Below are 18,888 nucleotides of genomic sequence, written 5' to 3' on the forward strand. Positions count from 1 at the left end.
AAGCCCCGGGCAGAGGAAAAAGCAAGACTGCCTAAAAAGTTCTTCACACACACACACATTTCTACACTGTTTAACCGTCCTACCCCCCGACAGATAAGAAAGAAGCAACAGGGTGGAGGTCAAGTCAGTTTGTTCTGTTCGTGCGGAGATGGCGCTCCCGTTATCGGGGGTGATGGTCAGATGTGCGTAGGTGTGTGTGTATGATGTGAATGTGTGTAAATGGATGTGTATTGGATATGCATGTGTGACTGTGTGTGTCTCTCACCAAAAGGGTGCCATAGTGTCTAGCCTTGAGGGATAGGATGTGTTTTGGAAAGCATGTGGCTGACCTCGAGAAGAGAGCAGGAGACATGAGACAGCGGAAATGAAAAGTCACAACTTAAAGCCTTAAAAAGAATAAGGTCTACAAGTAAATATGAGTAAATATATTTGTAAACATAATTAACCAATTTTGCCCTTACACCGGCAAAGCCATTTCCTACCATAAGGTAACGTCCTATCATCCATATAAGGAAAATAAAGCAAATCACAGCACAGATTGATTTAATTTTTGGATGTTTATTTCTTCCTTTAAAAATCACCAACTTTACATAAAAACATTGCAACTGAAGTCATGGTAAAGATTTTTTTATATTTTGAAGGAGGAAGCGTTCAAAAGAACATCCCGTCACTTCAATGGCATTTTTTGTTGGACACACTTGATTACCAAACAACCTGTCGATCCTGTGCATAAGACACACAAAAAGTTATGAAGGTCAAACAGATGGAAAAAGTGAGCAGAAAACCAACAACGGCCTTAGCATTATACACGGCAGAAGTGAAAAGCTTAAAAGTTCATCTTAGATAAATGATACGACAATCATCTATTACAATGAAATGAAGGAATGATAAATAAAAGGAGAAAATTCAATTTCAAACAAAAAGGCTAGACATATTGTGCTGGATATTCATGGAAAACAACCAATATGGGGGAAAACAAAACAGAAAAAGCTACATAGTCAAAACAAACAGTTGATGAAGGGAGTGTATCCTTTATTACATGTGGCACCGCTGAGTAAAGCTCCTGTGGTTTATGTGCTTGCACCCCGTTTCTTAGGTTAAATCAGGGCATTGGCCGCCAGCAGAGCGGAAATGGCGGTGATGACCAGGCTGATGCCAGAGGTCCCCGGGGCCCCTGGTGCAGCGTTACACAGGTTAGTTTCACAGCACGTCTTGGTCATGGAGTAGACACTGCTATTGCTGATGAAGGGAAAGGATTCATCTCTGGTTAAGTTGCACTTGTCAGTTTTTAGACAGCCTTTCATCTTCAGGGGCAAGAATCCAACTGCAAAAGAACAAACAAGCATCAACTCCATCATTATTCCAACTCTGATTATATTAGAAATAATATACTCTCAAACAAGAGTGCAAACCTCCACCAAATCAGTAGCTGGGTTTTCATGACAGATTTTTGAAAAAAAAATATCTCTAAACCTCCTTATAACACTCTGCATTCCTTTGTTGTTTCACGTCTAATGTGGCTCTAATCATTTTTAAGTATAATAATAACAAATGTCCCGGTAAGGTAACATCCTATCATCCATATAAGGAGAAAAAAAGCATTCACAGCATGGAGACTGATTCAATTTTTTGATGTTTCTTTCGTCCTTTAAAAATCACCAACTTTACATAAAAACATTGCAATTGAAGTCATGGGAAAGATTTTTTTTAGTTTGACGTGAGAGGATGTTGGAAAAAGACCAAAAGTCTTTTGAACGCAGCCTTCTTCAATGGCATTTGTTGTTGTACACCCTTGATTACAAAACAAACCTGTCGATACTGTTATCTGGTTCAGTAGCTGGGTTTCTATGACAGATTTTTTGAAAAAATAAAAGCGCTCTCTCTAAACCTCCTTAAAACACTCTGCATTCCTTTGTTGTTTCATGTCTAATGTGGCACTAATCATTTAAAGTCTAATGCTAAGAAATGTCCTGGTCTCCTCTTCTATACACGTACCGCGCCATGTTTTCTCAGACAGCAGTGGTCACATGACCAGGTACGTCACATTCTTTGATGTTTATTTGTGGAAAAAGTGTTTCCATAGCGCTTTTGCGAAAAAATAAAAAAATAAATAAAGAAAAAATACAATTTATTTTTTAAAAAGCGCTTTTGTGACACATTTCAATGTTGAAACTTCCGAAATTCCTTTTGAAATTCATGTGTTTCCATCACCAGAGTTTATTGCGCCATTAAAAGAGTAATGGAAATGGGGTTGCTTGAAATGTTTAGTAAAATAATAATAATTAAAGCCGTCCATTGAAAAATATCAAGATACAGCATTTAGAATGTGATGGCGAAGGATTTTCCAGTGACATTATAGGCCCCTCCCACTGATCACAGAATGTTTTTTCTTCATCAGCGACCTGCTCCCATCTTATAAGATTCATCCAACACTATTTTGAGGTCAATACGATTGTCTTTCCGCTAGAGCTGTAAGCATTGGAGGGGGCGCTTTTAGTGGTGTCCGAGAACGCAAGGCATGATGGGTCATTTTCACATTGTGTCTTGTTTAGGGATGGACAGTCAACAGTTGTATCAAATATGAAGCAGTTTGAACTTTTTGAAACATATGAAAGTTATATGCATTTTCTTATTATGGCGTGCTAATTGGCTCCAGTCGCGCTACGACCAAACCATTAAAGATTTGCAGATTCTTAAAATGATTTTTAATCTTCAGTGGGTACTAAGCGGTCTGGCTGAGTTTGAAGCGAATCAAGTGAAGCCACTCAGACTAGTTTGCGCAAAAGCGAAACTCCATTAAGCCAAGATGGCCGACTTCCTGTTTGGTTTTGGACAAAGTATCCGTAGCTTTTTGCTCATCTTGGGGTTAAGAATACATAAGGTGAATTTCATATGAATAGGACAAACCTGCTGGTCGTGCGGGTCCATCATCGTTTGTGCACATTTTTGCGTTGCGTTTGTAATGCGCGCACGACCAAACCTTTAGGAATATTAAAATTCCTTCGATTATTTTTCATCTTCAGTGGGTCCTAAGTGTTCTGGCCGAGTTTGAAACGAATCGCATGGAGCCCCTCAGACTAGTTTGCGCAAACGTGTTTCCAGGGCGAAATGCCAATTTTTGACCAAAGACGGTTGACTTCCTGTTTGGTCATAATGTTTTTGCTCACCTTAGGCTCAATAATACATGTGGTGAATTTCATATGATTCGGCCAAACCTGCCGGTCGTGAGCTAAACTGGTACATCGACCACCAGGGCAACAACAGCTAACGCCCTTTTAAGTAACCACTAAGGCAATAATAAATTGTCATAATTGTCTTCCATGTGCATAACCTCCTGTCATTTGTAGCCACTGTCTTAATCCACTCGGTACTGAAGGTGGGGCGAGAACTTGTGCGACAATATATCGCAATATTAAAACATCACAAGATCTATTGTCGAGGGTACGAGTGGTACTGCGAAAAGGGGTGGAGTATATCTTCCCACCCTTGCTACATTTGTCACATGTGATTGTGTCTTTTCGACAGCAGGAGACATGGTCAATGCCCAAAGAGCTCATATGCCACCAGAAAATGTAGACATGCTAATATTGTTGAAAAAGAACATGTCCATAAGTTAAATCTAGGCTGTGTAGACTGTTCTAGTTTGATGTTTTAAAAAACAAAAGAAAAAAAACAAACTTGTTATGCACAGGTCATCATGATGACATGTTTTGGTTTTAATTTTAGGCTGGCATGAATTTTCTCTTTATGACGGTGTATTAGGCCCACATTGAAATGAAAATAAATCTGAGCGCTACGGGATTAAAGTCGTAATATTTTGAGAATAAACTCTCAATTTTATGTGAATAGTTGTAACATTTTGGGAACTCAGTTTAGGACTTGCCTTTTTTCCCCTCCCCTTTCCTCCTGTGTTCCCACTTTTCAAACATGATGGCGCCGCAGATGTTTGGTGTTGGTGCTGTTTTTAAAATGTACTTGGCAAATATAATCCTGATTCTGATCATTTTATGAGAATGAGAGTGAAGTTGTTGTTGCACTTTTGCTTAAACCTGGGTTAAAGCTTGAAATTGTTGAATGACAGAGCCTCATTTACTTTTTATTTTGGGACTGTTCTATGCATTTTAACTTTTGAGGACAATCACAGCAATAAAGAAGCACTTTTGACAATATATCTGATGTCTGCAGTCATTTTTAGGTGCATTGCGAAATCGCCCAGCCCGAGCACTGAGATAGCAATAGAGCTAAAATAAAGTCTAATTGAGACCATATCAAACATTTTTCTCATCTATGAGACCTTTAGCTTAAGTGATGATAAAACCCAGTGAATGGAAACAAAAACAGTCTTTAACAACAAGACATTTGCTCGTCTGAAGCTAAGAACGGTGGATGAGTTCCATTCCACAACAAAGAACGACGCCTTGAGAATGCAGATTGTTTGGTTTCAAGAGAGATGCCAAAAACTTCTGTTTGGCGACATTTTTAACCAGTGACCTTAATCATACCTGCTTTCCCTTCACCGCTGAAGCAATGCTCTCCAACTTCGCAGGTTGTTTCTTTAGTTATGCAAAGATCTGCGATGCCTATCTTGCATTCGTAGCACATGAGAGCTTGACCTGAAAATAAAGAAGAGGACAGGAGGAGGGAATGATAATGGAGAGGGAATAGAAAAAGGGGAAAAAAGGGGGGGGGGATTAGTTCAGTCAAATTTAACAGTTTGCATTCAAAGTAAACAGAGTCTTAAGATGTTTGCTATACTCTCAGGTTGTGCAGCTCAGCAATTTAAGGTTCTAATAAGTGACCAAACAAGACAAAGGCACAGAGCTGATGATTAAACAGACAAAACCACCTCTGACCTGACACACAATGGATGGTTTGGGTAAAGACAACGCAAACACATTTAACACTCACAGCAAACAACGATAGAGCTTTAATCATAGGGTCAAACTAATGCCAGGGACACAAACACACATGTCTGAGTTCTAATAGTCAGGCTGGAAATTGTATAATCGTTGTTATTGTTTCCCTTTAGAAAAGATTTTTGTCGTTGTTTAACAATGACAAACAGGTCAGCAGCTTTTTATTTTTTTGTCAAAAAGATACAATTTCTTGCTAGGTGTACAACTTCCTTATATACCCTAATTAAAAAAAACTTAAAATGAATGTTACTGAATGATTAGATTTTTAAATACAAAAATGTGTTCAATTCTATGCATATATAAAGCATTTCAAATTAGATTTCTATCCTGATTTAATTCTCTCAAATGAAGCTGTTATGGAAATCTTTGAGCATACACTATAGATCTAATAAAATAATGTCAAAAATGTTTATTGCAGCGCTCAGGCATGAACCAAAAAGGTACAGATGAAGAGGTCTCTGTCGTGGAAAAGAAAAAGGGGCAAACACACAGTAACAGTACGTATTTAATATAGGATAAAAAGGAAAGATGATCAGAAAAAAAAAGCTACTATTGGCTAATCACATTAAAGAGGGGAAGGAAATAAGGTTTTCCCAGTCGGGACACCTGAGATTGTCTGACAGAGAGAATCTCCTGTGAGAAAAAGACATGTTTTGTGAACTTGTCTGAGGTACACAGCATTGGGGAAACAGAGCTCTGAGCATGCAGGGAGGGAGAAAAAATAAATAAATAATATATATATATATATATATATATATATATATACACACACTACCAGTCAAGAGTTTCAAAACACCCTAATTTTTCCAGTTATTTATTGCAATCCAAGTCGTGTAAGTCCAATAATAGCTTGAAATGGTACAAAAGTACTGAACAGCCAGAGGTAAAAAAAAAAAAGTTTGGTTTCCCAAAACTAAAAAATAATATACATTTCAGAATTATACAAATAGGCCTTTTTCAGGGAACATGAAGTGTGTTAATAATTTAAAGTTAATCTGCAGCAATGAAGGTTGAATCAACCTTGAAAGCTGGTGCTACTAATTTTTACAGGTGTTTTCTTGGTCATTTACAACCCTCTCTGTCTGCATAAAAGCAGTGTTGGAACACTGTACTTTGAGTCAAAAGCATAGAATGCAATACATTTTGGTCATAAATTGATTCCATTATTTCTTTTTCAACTCAACTTGCTAGTTTTTGAGTAGCACGTATGAACACAGAAAAATATGCAAAGCCTGGGAATTGGGATATTTCCTGACAGGCCTGAAGGACCAGTTCTGGCTGTTCTGACTCACGTCATTACACCAGACAAAACAGGACTTCATCATTTTAATTGTCAAAATTTAAGAAAGACAGATTTTTTTGCAGAATAAATGCTTCAGGTTTACTGTACCGAGGTCAGCTTGTTACTCCGTGTATCCAGGCATGAAGGACAGGGTTACGGCCGTTTATTGTGAACTGAAAACAATGCCTCCAGAAGTCAGCCATAGAAAATGTATGGGAAATCTTTAGATTACCAGTGAAACCTGAGATCTTTAGGGAGGTATTTGTTGTGCGAACAAAAGTGGCTTTTTGCCCTCACAAAGCTGTCAAAGATTTCTCGAAACGCCCTTTTTTTTTTTGTTTATTACTGCCCCATCATTACCTTACTAGTAAAAAAACAAAACAGAGATCGTTTGCTGCCACTTTTGCCATATTTGCTCCCATTTAAGTGTATAACAGTCAAACCATTCTTGAAAAGCGGTTTCTGCAGATCCACAACTCTAGTTATAAAGCTCATTTCCTATAGATCACATGTGTCCAACTCATTTTAGTTCAGGGGCCAAACATGGACCAGTTTTTTTAGTTTTTTGTTTTTCATTTATTTATTTAAGTAAAGACAGTATATATTAATGAACAGTGTAACATATGTAAATATGTCAGATTATAGCCATAGGCTAAGTGAGCAACAGATATAAGGTGGAGAAAAATTCAACATGAAAGTGTCCTGGTTTGCATTTCCACGAATAAATGACATATAAAATATCAAGTATATAAGTATATCAGTTTAAAATTAAGTTCATTCAACAATTTGAGATTAAAAGTGAGTGCTGTCATGTGACATTTTTTTTTTTTGTATTTGGAGGTGCTGAGCTATCAACAACTGAATAAGTTGGTAATTTACAAAATGTTTCATGTTTTTCTATCATTTTTAATGTGTCAAGCGGGCCGAAATTTGAGCTCTTAAGGGCCAGATTTGGCCCCCGGGCCTTGAGTTTGACACATGTACAATAGATCAATGGTAATTTTGATTTAGTCATAGTAATTGACTAAAATGCAACTTAGTTTTTGTAAAAATGTAGTCGCCAGACACTATTTCAGTTATAGTCTGGTTTTAGTCAATGACATCCATTACGGGCATAGTAAATTAACTAATATAAAGCACAAGGTTGACGTGATCAATGTGAACATTATAGTTTAGTTTTTTAAATCAACACTGTTTTAGAAGTTTCGATGACTAAAAGCACACACAGACAGAGTGGATTCAAACCATTAGTCTGCCTTAAAGTGACTCTAAAGTCTGTTATAGTTTGTCGTCGAGGCAACGTGTTGACAGAAGCTTAACGGCTCTAAAAGGGAGTCAACCTTTATTTGTGTTTTTGAACAAACTTAAGTGAGTTCAAGTGAAAAGAAGCAGGAGTTCAGGTGAAAATCATGCAGCACAGCAGGAAAATATACGTTACAGTCATCCGCATAAAAAAATCATAATACATTTTTAAAAAATTGTTAAGTTTAGTTTTTTAAAGACGTTTGCACAAACATCTGGACAGAAGTCTCACAAATTACAAATCAAAGGCCATGCTTGTGTTGAAATCCAATAATTGATACATAGTCCATTAGAAATGTGCACTATTGATTGTTAGAGTAATCGCCATGCGACACGTGACGATTCATAAATGTTCAAAAACAATTGTTCTTCATAATCAAATCTAATCGTGAGGTTCATTAGATGGTACACACCTATAAACCCCAGCAGCGATTCTCAACTGGTGGGTCGGGGCCCAAAAGTGGGTCGCAGACCTGTACTGGGTGGGTCGCAGAAAACTGGCCAAAAAATAAATAAATACTTAATGTCTGTTATGTTGGACTTGTCTTTTATTTTGAAAGACACTTTTCTTTTGACAGGCATTCTGTGAAGTGCATGTTGCACATGAAAATATATAGATTTGTGTTTTTAAAAATATTGAATATGCGTGTTTTCAACAGCTATCTTTGAAAAACACTAAATTTGGTTGGTTGAATTCTAAAAAAATAAAAGAAGTGGGTCGCGATTTGATGACCGTGGCAAAATGTGGGTCCCAGGGTGAGACCAGTTGAGAACACCTGGTCCATAGGAGTTAAGATAAGTACGTTTATTTGAAGACATTTTGCTCAAGGAAATTAAAAATTGGGTTTGTACACAAGAATTCTTTCCAAATTTACACATTTTCATACCCCAAAAAGTCCTTGCTGTGTTATTTTAAAACCTATTTTTGGCTTTTGTATTCTTCAAATATTTATTTTTGAATAATCTTGAAAGATTTGTTCCTTTAGCACTCATCTTCAGTGGAGAGTCTTGAGGTTTCTCAGACTAAAAAAAAAAAAAATGACACTTCAAAAAGAGAAGATGACTGTGTTACAAACCAGTTTTTTTAGCTTGTTTTTTAACCAGCTTGTTCCAGTGGCCTGTGCCTGAGGTGAAGCAGCTTTTCATGTCAGCAACACTTGAAAGGATTCAGCTGTGACTACAAAAGCAGAAGCAGGAGGAAAACCTGCAGCTCCAGTTTTCATGTCAGCATCTCGTGACTACAGACGTGCGTTTCGGTTCACAACGAAACATTTCACAAGAACACACAAGCGCGCGCACACATAAAAAATAATAATAATAAAAAAAAAAAAAACCACATCTCTGCTCCTCTGCACAGCTGGGATCTGAACTGCAGTGTCATTAGATGAGCAAATGGTCACAATAAGTGATGACGTCACACGGGGTTTATAATGGAGAAAAACACTAGGACACTAGGGCAATAGGACAGGGAAAACTGGAGGTATACTTGAGTGGGAATGGTCATCATCCTTATCCTCCTAATCATACAAATAGTATACACTAGAGTTTATACTCATTGAGTGTGTAGTTGGCTTGTTGTCAGGTTTTATAAAAACTACTAAGCATTTCAACATTCTTGGACAAAAATCAGAAAAAACCAGTAATAATCTTTGATCTAGTGAAGCCGATTTGTAACTTTATTCACAAAGAGTTCAAAATGTTTCTGAACGTGACTAAGTGGATCATCAAGTCACTGACACTTCACAAACAGCAATTAGAGAACAATCCATTTCTTACATTGCTAAGAACTGTAGCTAGCTGAAAAATACCACAGCCTAATATACAATAACACAGTTACAAATAAACAAATAGTTCTTCCTACATCAGGCGTACTTAATGGATGACACACTGGCGGAATACATGTCAGCATTATAAAGACTTCCTGATACATAGTACATATGTTTTACATGGGTAGATACATGTATTTAATTTATTTATCATTTGGATGTACGAATATTCACAAAAAAACAACAAAAAAAGTCATAATAATAATAGCATGTGCATGGTAGAGGTAGTAGCCAATAGGCTTACAATTAAAAAGCTGATAAAATAGGATAAGGATATATTATAATAGAGCCTGATCATAGGATAAGGATTTCTATTATTCTATTTGGTTGTGTACGGGTATATTTAAAGTTCAATAAATGTTACAAGTTCTATTGGTGTATTTAATTTAATTTCTAATATATACATTTACATCATATGAGTGTTTCAATTGTCTTTCATAATCAATGTGCTTAGAAAAAAAAAAGTATATCATCCTCAAATATCGGCCATCGGCTGAATTTTTATTTTATTTTTTTTAAATTGGTATCTGCATTGATCTTTGAAATTCCCATATCGATCGACTTCTATTTTTGCAATTTTATTGAATTTAAAAACATACAAAGGGATTAAACACTAAAACAAAGGCTTTCAATGACCTGCATGCAGTACCGTCAGATGTCACATCAATGGAGAAACTGCTCAGGATTCCAGGTCAGTGTTATTAGCCAAAGGTAAATGTTTTTCTTAATAAATAAATAACTTTTTAACTTATTGATCAAAAGCATGTCCATAACCCACAGTTGGGTTTTAACCCAGTGAAAACCATTATGACACCCTTAATCATGATGGTCCAATGGGGAAATAATGATTCACGTAATAAAAGGTCTGTAAGAACATTTAGACTGTTTTATCATTGTTCATGTACTCTTACATAAACATCTAAAATTGTGATTAATAGGGGTTTGCATTGCCACGAATCAACGATACCATTTCAAATTTGCATGTCACGATACAATATATTCCGATATATCCTCGAAACTGAACAATATAATATACATTGCGATATCAGTAATTACAAATTTCACATTCACTAGCACAAAATAGTACTAAATACAATTTATTTCGGAAAAAAAAGAACTTGCGACAAGTAAATGCTAACTACTGTAATTAAAAAACAAGTGGTATGTTTATCAAACTGTCAAATTACAATTTTGAGAAAACAGAACATTTGCTTCTACGACATATGATGATTCTGTCAAGTTCTTAAATAATTATTTTTTTAAAAAGTAACCACATATAGTGTACACATCTATAAAAGTTCACAGTATGTGTGCAATCAACTTCCAAAGCTAAAACACATTGAGGAGCGAGATCGTTTAACAAGGTCTGATGTGGTTCACTGACACCTCCATGCATGCATATGTTAGAGCAAATTAAATGTTTTTTTTAACATTAACATGATTTAAAAAAAAAATAAAAAAAATCAATTTGGACCATTTTTGGATCGATATGATAATCTCAGTGAAATATTGCGATATATCGGCGAATAGATTTGGTTTTACACCCTTAATGATTAATAATTTAAAGTAAAAAATGAAATGGACGATCTAGAAAAACTGAATTTAACCACCAGGCATTAAACGTGTCATTCCATTAGTTGATACACTGATTCTGAACGACATGTTCTAATCCTTAAAACAACAAAACACACACGCACGCGCCTTGTCCTACTGGTTTGGGTCACACCCAAGACCCAACATCTACTGCAGTCTTTGTGTCAGCATACAATTAGAAAATACCATCAAGACAGATTTATGATTATTGAAAAACACCCTCAAAACTACAGTGATGTCATTCTCCTAAAGCAGTGTTTCTCAAATGGAGGTACGGTTACCCCTAGGGGTACTAGATGACACTAGAGAGAGAGAGAGAGAGAGAGAGAGAGAGAGAGAGAGAGAGAGAGAGAGAGAGAGAGAGAGAGAAAGGAAAATAAACAAATAAAGTATCAGTCTTGGTTACACCCCAGGCATCATGTGACCGGAAATTATAAAAACTATAGAAATAAATCTATTTAGGAACCACTAAATCAGTGTTTTTCAACCTTGGGGTCGGGACCCAGTGTGGGATCGCCTGAATTGTCCAAAAAATTGAAAAAGATTCTTTTGATTATTATTATTATTTTAATCTTAAACAACTGTATTTCTGTACTTTGACTTTGTGAATCGTGTTAAACTAAATGTATTAAGGGTTGCCAGAAATTCTTGATATCAAAATGGGGTCACAATCTAAAAAAGGTTGGGAACCACTGCACAAAATAGTGTTTCATTCCACTTATTTACAAAATTAGATTCTTTCAAATGTGCGTTATCACTAGTTTATTCCATCATTATGCTCTATAGTTGTTTTTAAATCGTTTTCTAAGCAAAATGTTGTAGTCGGACAAAGGGGGTACTTGGATTCAGAAATGAGAGAAAGGGGGCACTTGAGGCAAAAATAAAAAGTTTGTAAGATGTGCTTTAACACAGTGGTTCTCAGAGAGGTGTGGGTCTTAATGCTTCACTGTGGGAAATGCAGTCTGACCTGATGTGCTACTAGCGGTCAAACTCATGCGTCCAAAACATGGCAGATTTAGCTCAGAGAATAACCAGAGACGTGACATGAGATAATCCTCCACATCCTCTCTTTTTTTTTTTTTTTTTTTTTTTTTTAAACAGAATTACCAACTGAGGTAACTTTTGCCTTCTAAAAAAAAATGTTTGAAAAGAGTACAAGGAGTTCATCAACATGTTGGAGGAATTACTGAGCGATGATTCATACATGTGCAACCCTCAGCTTTAATCAGCGTAACCGAGAACGAACCTGTCGCACCGCTCTGCACGAAAACTCTGAAGAATTTTTTATGTTACGGTCATTACTGGAAAGTGTAAAAGTCCCTTCCGCATATGTACAATTACTAAATTCCTCCAGTTTATGACTTTAATAAGTTTAAAGTTAATGACAGAACGAAGACTTACCTAGAAAATGATGACAAATACAGTGTTTTCTGTCATTATTACATTCTCCTGTTGGCCAAATCGGATGCTTTAAAGTTTGCCTGTAGTTAATTTATATAATACGAAAGGTTCAGTCAGGTCTTTTTAGTTATAAGGAAACTAAGATTATTTTCTGAACAATTTGAGCCCATGTTTGCTTATTTTTACCCCTTTTCTGCCACTACACCAAACCTGTCATATTTTAACCTATTTTCATCACTTTTTCTTGCCATATTTTTGCTTTTTTTTTTTTTTTTTAATGGATTTTTGCAACATTACTCCCATTTCTGTCTTTTCTGCACGTTTTCCACTTTCAACTCTTGGAAACCCTTTCCACCATTTTTCCCATGCACCTAATGTTGCACATGTTGATCCATTATTGTCACTTTTAACCTCTTTTCACCATATTTCGTGCTTCTTTTTTTTGCCACTTTCACCCGATTCACAATTTGTAATGTCCATTATTTTCCCGTTTAAACTAATTGTTCCTACTTTTTTTAAATGACATTACTCCAACCCTCTCATTTCTGCCACGTTTTAAGCCAATATTGACACTATTAACCCTTTTCACCACTTTTTCTGTCTGTTTTTGGTCACTCTAATTTGCAACTTTTAAACAATTTCTGTGGTTTTTTGAAGTCCCATTTCACCACCTTTTCCACCATTCTCGGTCAGTTTTCACCCATTTTATTTCTGCTTAAAACAAGGATTTACATCTTTAAGATGACTATATACTATGGCCCAAATAATACTAAACTTCCTGGATGACAGTGGATATATTCAGATAAATAAATAAATATGGTTATCACAGACTCATAGAACAATGGACCATCATTTTGCCGACTTTATGGATGTATTGTATCCTTGTATTGTTAAACACTTGACAATAAAACTTAAAAGCTGTTTTGTTGCTGTGTCCCAAACAATGATCATTTGTGTCTTCATCACCTGATGGTTGTTCAGGCGTGGCACATGACATGAAATAAAGATGTGAATGGTTAGGATTATACTGACCTCTAGTGTTAATGAACCTGAACTACATTAAGACCACAAAGCCTCTACAGACACTTTCCAAAAAATGAGAATATCATGGAAAAGTTGTTTAATTTCCATAATTTCATTCAAAAAGTTAAACTTTCATAGATTATAGATTCAGGGCCCACAATTTAAACAATTTCAAGTATTTATTTGTTTATTTTTATGGGCTTTTATGGGCTTCCAGCTCATAAAACCCACAAAAACAGGAATTCAAAAAAATTGAATTAAACTTTTCCATGATATTCTAATTTTTTGGAAAGGGTCTGTACTTCTCAGGTCAAAAAACACAAAACAAGGGGGGAAAAGGCCTCAGATCCTTTATTTTGAAGTGCAAACAAAACACATAATTTACTATAACAAATGGTTTGTGGAAGAGCAATAGTAACTTTAAGGACGGGTTAAGGCATTGCTGTACTTTTGTTTTTAAAATTTGCAATGAAGATGTAAGAAACATGCAAAAACTGCATGAAAATGATGGACTGGCAATCCAATAAAAAAAAAAAGAGAGATTTGAGTTTTTAAAATTAGATTTTGTGATTTTTTTTTTAATGATTTAAAAGAAGAAATACAAATAACTCATTATAGCAACAAAACAGCTCAAACAAAATCTGTCTGTGTCCCAAACAATGATTATTTGTGTCTTCATCACCTGATGGTTCTTTGGGCGTGGCACATGACATGAAATAAAGATGTGAATGGTTTGGATTATACTGGCCTCTAGTGTTAATAAACCTGAACTACACCAAGACTAAAAAGCCTCTACTTCTGAGGCCAAAACACACAAAAAAACATGGAAAAAACAACAACAAAAAAAAAGCCTCTGATTAAGCAGAAATAGAAACAAATTTAAAAATAAATCTAATCGTTTGCTCTCCAAAGCATCTATAATGAAGTTTACAATCCAACATTAGGAGACCTTAGGGCGTTGTGTGTTTACAGTTTGAACAGAAGCTGTTTAAGTGTCAACGTAACGTCTCTACCTCAACAGCAGCAACACTTTGTGAGTGTGTGAATGATCTTCCCACGGGCTGAATGTGCACAAACACACTATCTGAGGGAGGATTCACAGTCAGCTGCAATGCAGTCCATGACTCATGTGTCACAAACATGGAAAAAGTTACACAGAAGCTTTACACGAGACACACAAACATCTATGATGCAGGTAAAGTTAAGCAAGTGTGTCAACACCACATCCTATATTTTTAAGCTATGTGGTTATATCCTTAAGGAATGCAAATATAAGGTGTGGGTAGGCAGGCGATGGCACAATTACCTGTGGTTTGCACAAACATTTGAGGTAAATTATAGTTTGCTTAGTAGCCAAAGACACGCTGGAATAAAAGTTTTCTAGTTCGAGTCAGTCCTGTTGTATTTTTGTCAAAATGCACATCCAAGATTCACATCTGGACTAAAAACAACAATATAAGACAAACTTTTCTTTGTATTCTGGACAATGTGACAACAGGAGTTTGTCTCGTTTGTTTTTTTTACGAGTTTTCTTTGTTACTTTTATAATGCAATAATTGCATTCCGAAACAATATTTCTTTTCAGAAGTGTTTTTATAAGATCTCACATTTGAACTCTATAGTGAACACACCCTAACATCACACATGACAGCACCAGGAAGCACAACCTCAGAAAACACACACGCACACACACACACGCATCTCTCAAACCAAACACTGAAGTCAAACAAAACGCGTCCGAAAGCAATTATTTACATTTCCAAGAAGAAAAAAAAAGAACCCCTAAAAAGAACATAGTGCAAGGAACCCTAAAGATAGAGTTTTACACCACGCAAAAAGGGAAGTCACACATGCTAAAATGTGTATAAAAAAAAAAAAAAAAAAAGTGCAACTGTAAGAAACTTTTTCCAAATTTTGAATTAAAAACAATCATTGGTTTGAGTCAGCTCTGTTGTATTTTCTCTAAGATCCACATCTAAGATCCACATCTGCGCTAAAATCAACAATGTAAGAAACTTTTCTCTGTATCCTGGAAAATGTGACAACTGGAGGTTTGTGTTTTACTAGTTTTCTTTCTTACTTTTATAATGCAAAGCTTGTATTCATAAAACAAAAACAAGAATCCTTTTCAGAAGTGGGTTTTTTTTTTTCTTTTTTTTTTAAGATCTTGATAATTTAAATTCACTTTACTAACTTACACGTGCAGTTTTCTACATTTGTGGATCATTTTTTCCCCAAACAACATTTTACATAATCATCACGAGGCAGCAAACGTTAAAAGTGATCGTCAGAAACTAACCAGGATGGGCGTTCTATTGCCATACAGGGTGTGGTGTGTAACAGGAGAGAGTTAAAACCCCACTTAGGGGCCCCCAAAGGACAAAACTACACAATAGTGCCCCCAAAAAACACAATAGAGGCTAAACAAACAGCTCCATATTGTGGACAATCTGAATCAGGAACCTGAGACAGACAGAAACTCTAACGTTTCCAGGTGAGGAATTTCTCATGCACAGGCTGACAGGTTCTGACATGATTCATTTGGTTTTAATACAACTGGTAAAAACAGACACGATCATCCTTCGACCACAAACAAGCAGCCTCACCCCAACCTGTAATAATAGTATTAGAAAAATAAATAACTTAGCGTTGAGTAACCGTCTGTAGCCTGTAGAAATTCACCTGTTCTATTCAAAGCCATTTTAACGGTGTTTATAGCTAAAATACTCAATAAATGGAAAAAGTAACAAAAGGCCATTAAAAACACACTTAAGGACATTTATTTTGATTGTTTCAAATGTAACTGTCAAAATGTAAAGGCAAATATTTATCAGAATCAGAATCAACGTTATTGACCAAGTAAAGTATTGAATACACACGAGGAATTTGTCTTGGTGAAATATTTAGCTCATAATTCACTGAATTCACTGCAGTGAATTAGCTTTAGCCAAATGCTAGCATTTATTTTAAACTGTGGGCTCACTTCCTAAAACTGAGCCTTGAAGAAATGACTATGTTTTAGACAAAGTCATTCATTTACGTCAATTTTTCCTAACATTTAAATTGGTGATACATCGACCGGTCAATATTATCGGACGATTTTTGCGGTTTTTTTTTTTTACATGCATCGCATCGGCCGACGCAAGCTGCTGCGTTTGCCGATCCACATTTTTTACAGAGAGCAGAAATACGTTTTTCTTGTTCTACATCACCTGTTTTTAATATTTGTTAAATATGTTTTACTTGTTCTACATCACCTTTGCTAATTTCAATAAATGTTCCTTTTTTTTGTTGTTTTTTTAAATTGAGACTCGTACCATTTCTTATCATCATTGTGTCATTTTTATGACGTACAGTACATTGAGGAAGCAAAAGTAGTATCAGCTCCAAATATAGGGAAAAACAAAACTCCCTAATTTAAATATTGGAGAGTTAAGCTAGCTGGCTAGCAACATATATTTGTAGTTTACAGTGTTCACACTGTGTGGAACCTGCTCATAAGATTTGTGTTGTGCGTACACAACTTTTAATTCCATCGGTATGCTTTGAAAGTGGGCGGGGTTTTGAAAAGAAGACATAATGAATATAATTTTGAGGGAAAAAAAAGCGTAACGATGTCAAGATTAATGCTACGTTCCAGGTAATCGGAACTTGGTATTTCCGAGTTGAAAACTCCAATCTCTGACTGGCGTTCCAGGCGCAGTACATCAAAATAAATAAATAAATGTTTGTTAGATTAATAGTTTGGTTATACAAAGAAAGCTCTTTTTTAAAAAAAAAAAAAAAATGGCCGAACAAAGCCAGACAACATTATGTGGCACATTTTAGCAACAAGGCATTCAAAGTGATTCGCGCAAGGCATTAAAGCATTAACAAATGAAGTAAATTAAGCAATTTAAAAAGCACTTAAACGCATTTTCAAATTATGTAAATAGATCATTTAAAATCCAAATTAAATGACAAATACAGCCTGCATTACTGTGTTCCACAGTAGCGGTAGGTAAACACTAAACGTAGGGAACATGTTATATTATTTGAATGGCATTGGTGCCACCATTGTTGTGCGACGTCAAACAACTGATAGTTGAATAATGTTGACTACTTTTTTTTTTTTTTTCATTTCCAACTTTACTAAATGGGAGCTCCGACTTCAGGTGGCGTTCAAAGTCACATTTTCAAGTTGGAGACTGGAAAACCCAGATTTCCAGATACACAGAAATTTTTATGTGACGTCATATACATGTGTCAAACCGCCGCATTCTAAAGGTTTTTATTCTATTTTGTTTTTAAAGCTAAATAAATTCCTGGTTACAATAAATAAACACGATTTTTCGTTTTCTTTTCTTTAAAAAAAAAAAAAGAAAAAAAGAAAAAGAAAAAGTGCCGTTTAAAACTACAAAATAAAAGGTGAAATCTTGCAGCTTGTAACATTAGCATGGTACTTGATTTGTGTACCATTATAATTTCCTCCATCATTTTAAACATAACATATTGTTGTTTAGGCCACACCCAAACAGACATGTCAGCACTGTGAGCACATACCTCAGAAAACCAACACACACACATCTCAAACCAAACTGTGAAGTCAAACACAATGTGTGTAAAATAAATAAATAAGAAAAATACATATATATAGTGCCAAGAACCCTAAAGACAGAGTTTTACACCATGTAAAAAGTTAAGACACACATGCTAAAATGTGTTTAGATTTATTTTTCTATTATTTAAATTAAGATAAATCACTTCCAAACATGCAAAAATGACTTTTAGCACATTAATATAATATTAAACACGTCAGAGGTGAATCAAATACAATGAACGCTGGTCTTACTCAATGCAAAGCAGAATCCAAAGGCCTGGAGCAGCAGAACCACTTTGTTCATCTTGGAAGTGATGAGAGGAAACACTGAGACACTGAGTGTGAACAAACTGCACTGCTGCACAGCAAAATGGGATCAGACCACTGACTTTTCCTCAGCTTTTAAAGAGCTCCCACCTCCCAGAGTGACGTCACCATTATCCAATCACAGCAGCTCCTTCTCCCACCTGAGGCTCTGCTGCAGTCTGAGGGCTTTTTAGGGAAGGAAGGGCGGGAAAAAAACAAGGAAAAATGTTTGTTTTTTTAACACGATCAATCCTCAGGACTCTTTACAGCATGTCTGCATGGATCTGTGGTGTTTCTGTGAAGCTTTGCAATGACCTTTATATCCTAAAACTACCACAATCACTACTAGTAATTAAACATTAAAAAAAAAAAATCCTAGCGATTAGAATCATTTGAAATCATTTTATTGTTTCTATTATATTTATTAGTATTTGTTGAATACATAAGTAACCTATTGACGATGAAACCAGGTGTTGAAAAACATACAATACAATCATGATCATTTTATTTAATCCTCATCAATTAATAACTAATAATTATCATTTAATTTGAATTGTTTGTACCCATTAAATTAGGAAAAGTCATGAAATATGAAGAAAAGAAAAAAAAAAAGTTAACTATTATTTAACGATAAACATTAAATGGGGTCCAATTGACCCC

At 35.5% G+C, this 18,888-nt stretch overlaps 1 protein-coding gene across 1 annotated transcript; it reads right to left on the bottom strand.

The window, feature by feature from the left end:
- Positions 1–538: 538 nt before the first annotated feature.
- Positions 539–18,325, bottom strand: LOC114472699 (prostate stem cell antigen-like). Its single transcript, XM_028462017.1, has 3 exons — positions 18,175–18,325; positions 4,503–4,613; positions 539–1,324 (listed from the first exon to the last, which is right to left on the bottom strand). Exons 1-3 carry the CDS (start codon positions 18,224–18,226, stop codon positions 1,098–1,100), a joined length of 390 nt encoding a protein of 129 aa, XP_028317818.1. The 5' UTR covers positions 18,227–18,325; the 3' UTR covers positions 539–1,097.
- Positions 18,326–18,888: the final 563 nt, after the last annotated feature.

Source organism: Gouania willdenowi, chromosome 11 (assembly GCF_900634775.1).
Source record: "Gouania willdenowi chromosome 11, fGouWil2.1, whole genome shotgun sequence".
Taxonomy (NCBI): Eukaryota; Metazoa; Chordata; class Actinopteri; order Blenniiformes; family Gobiesocidae; genus Gouania; species Gouania willdenowi.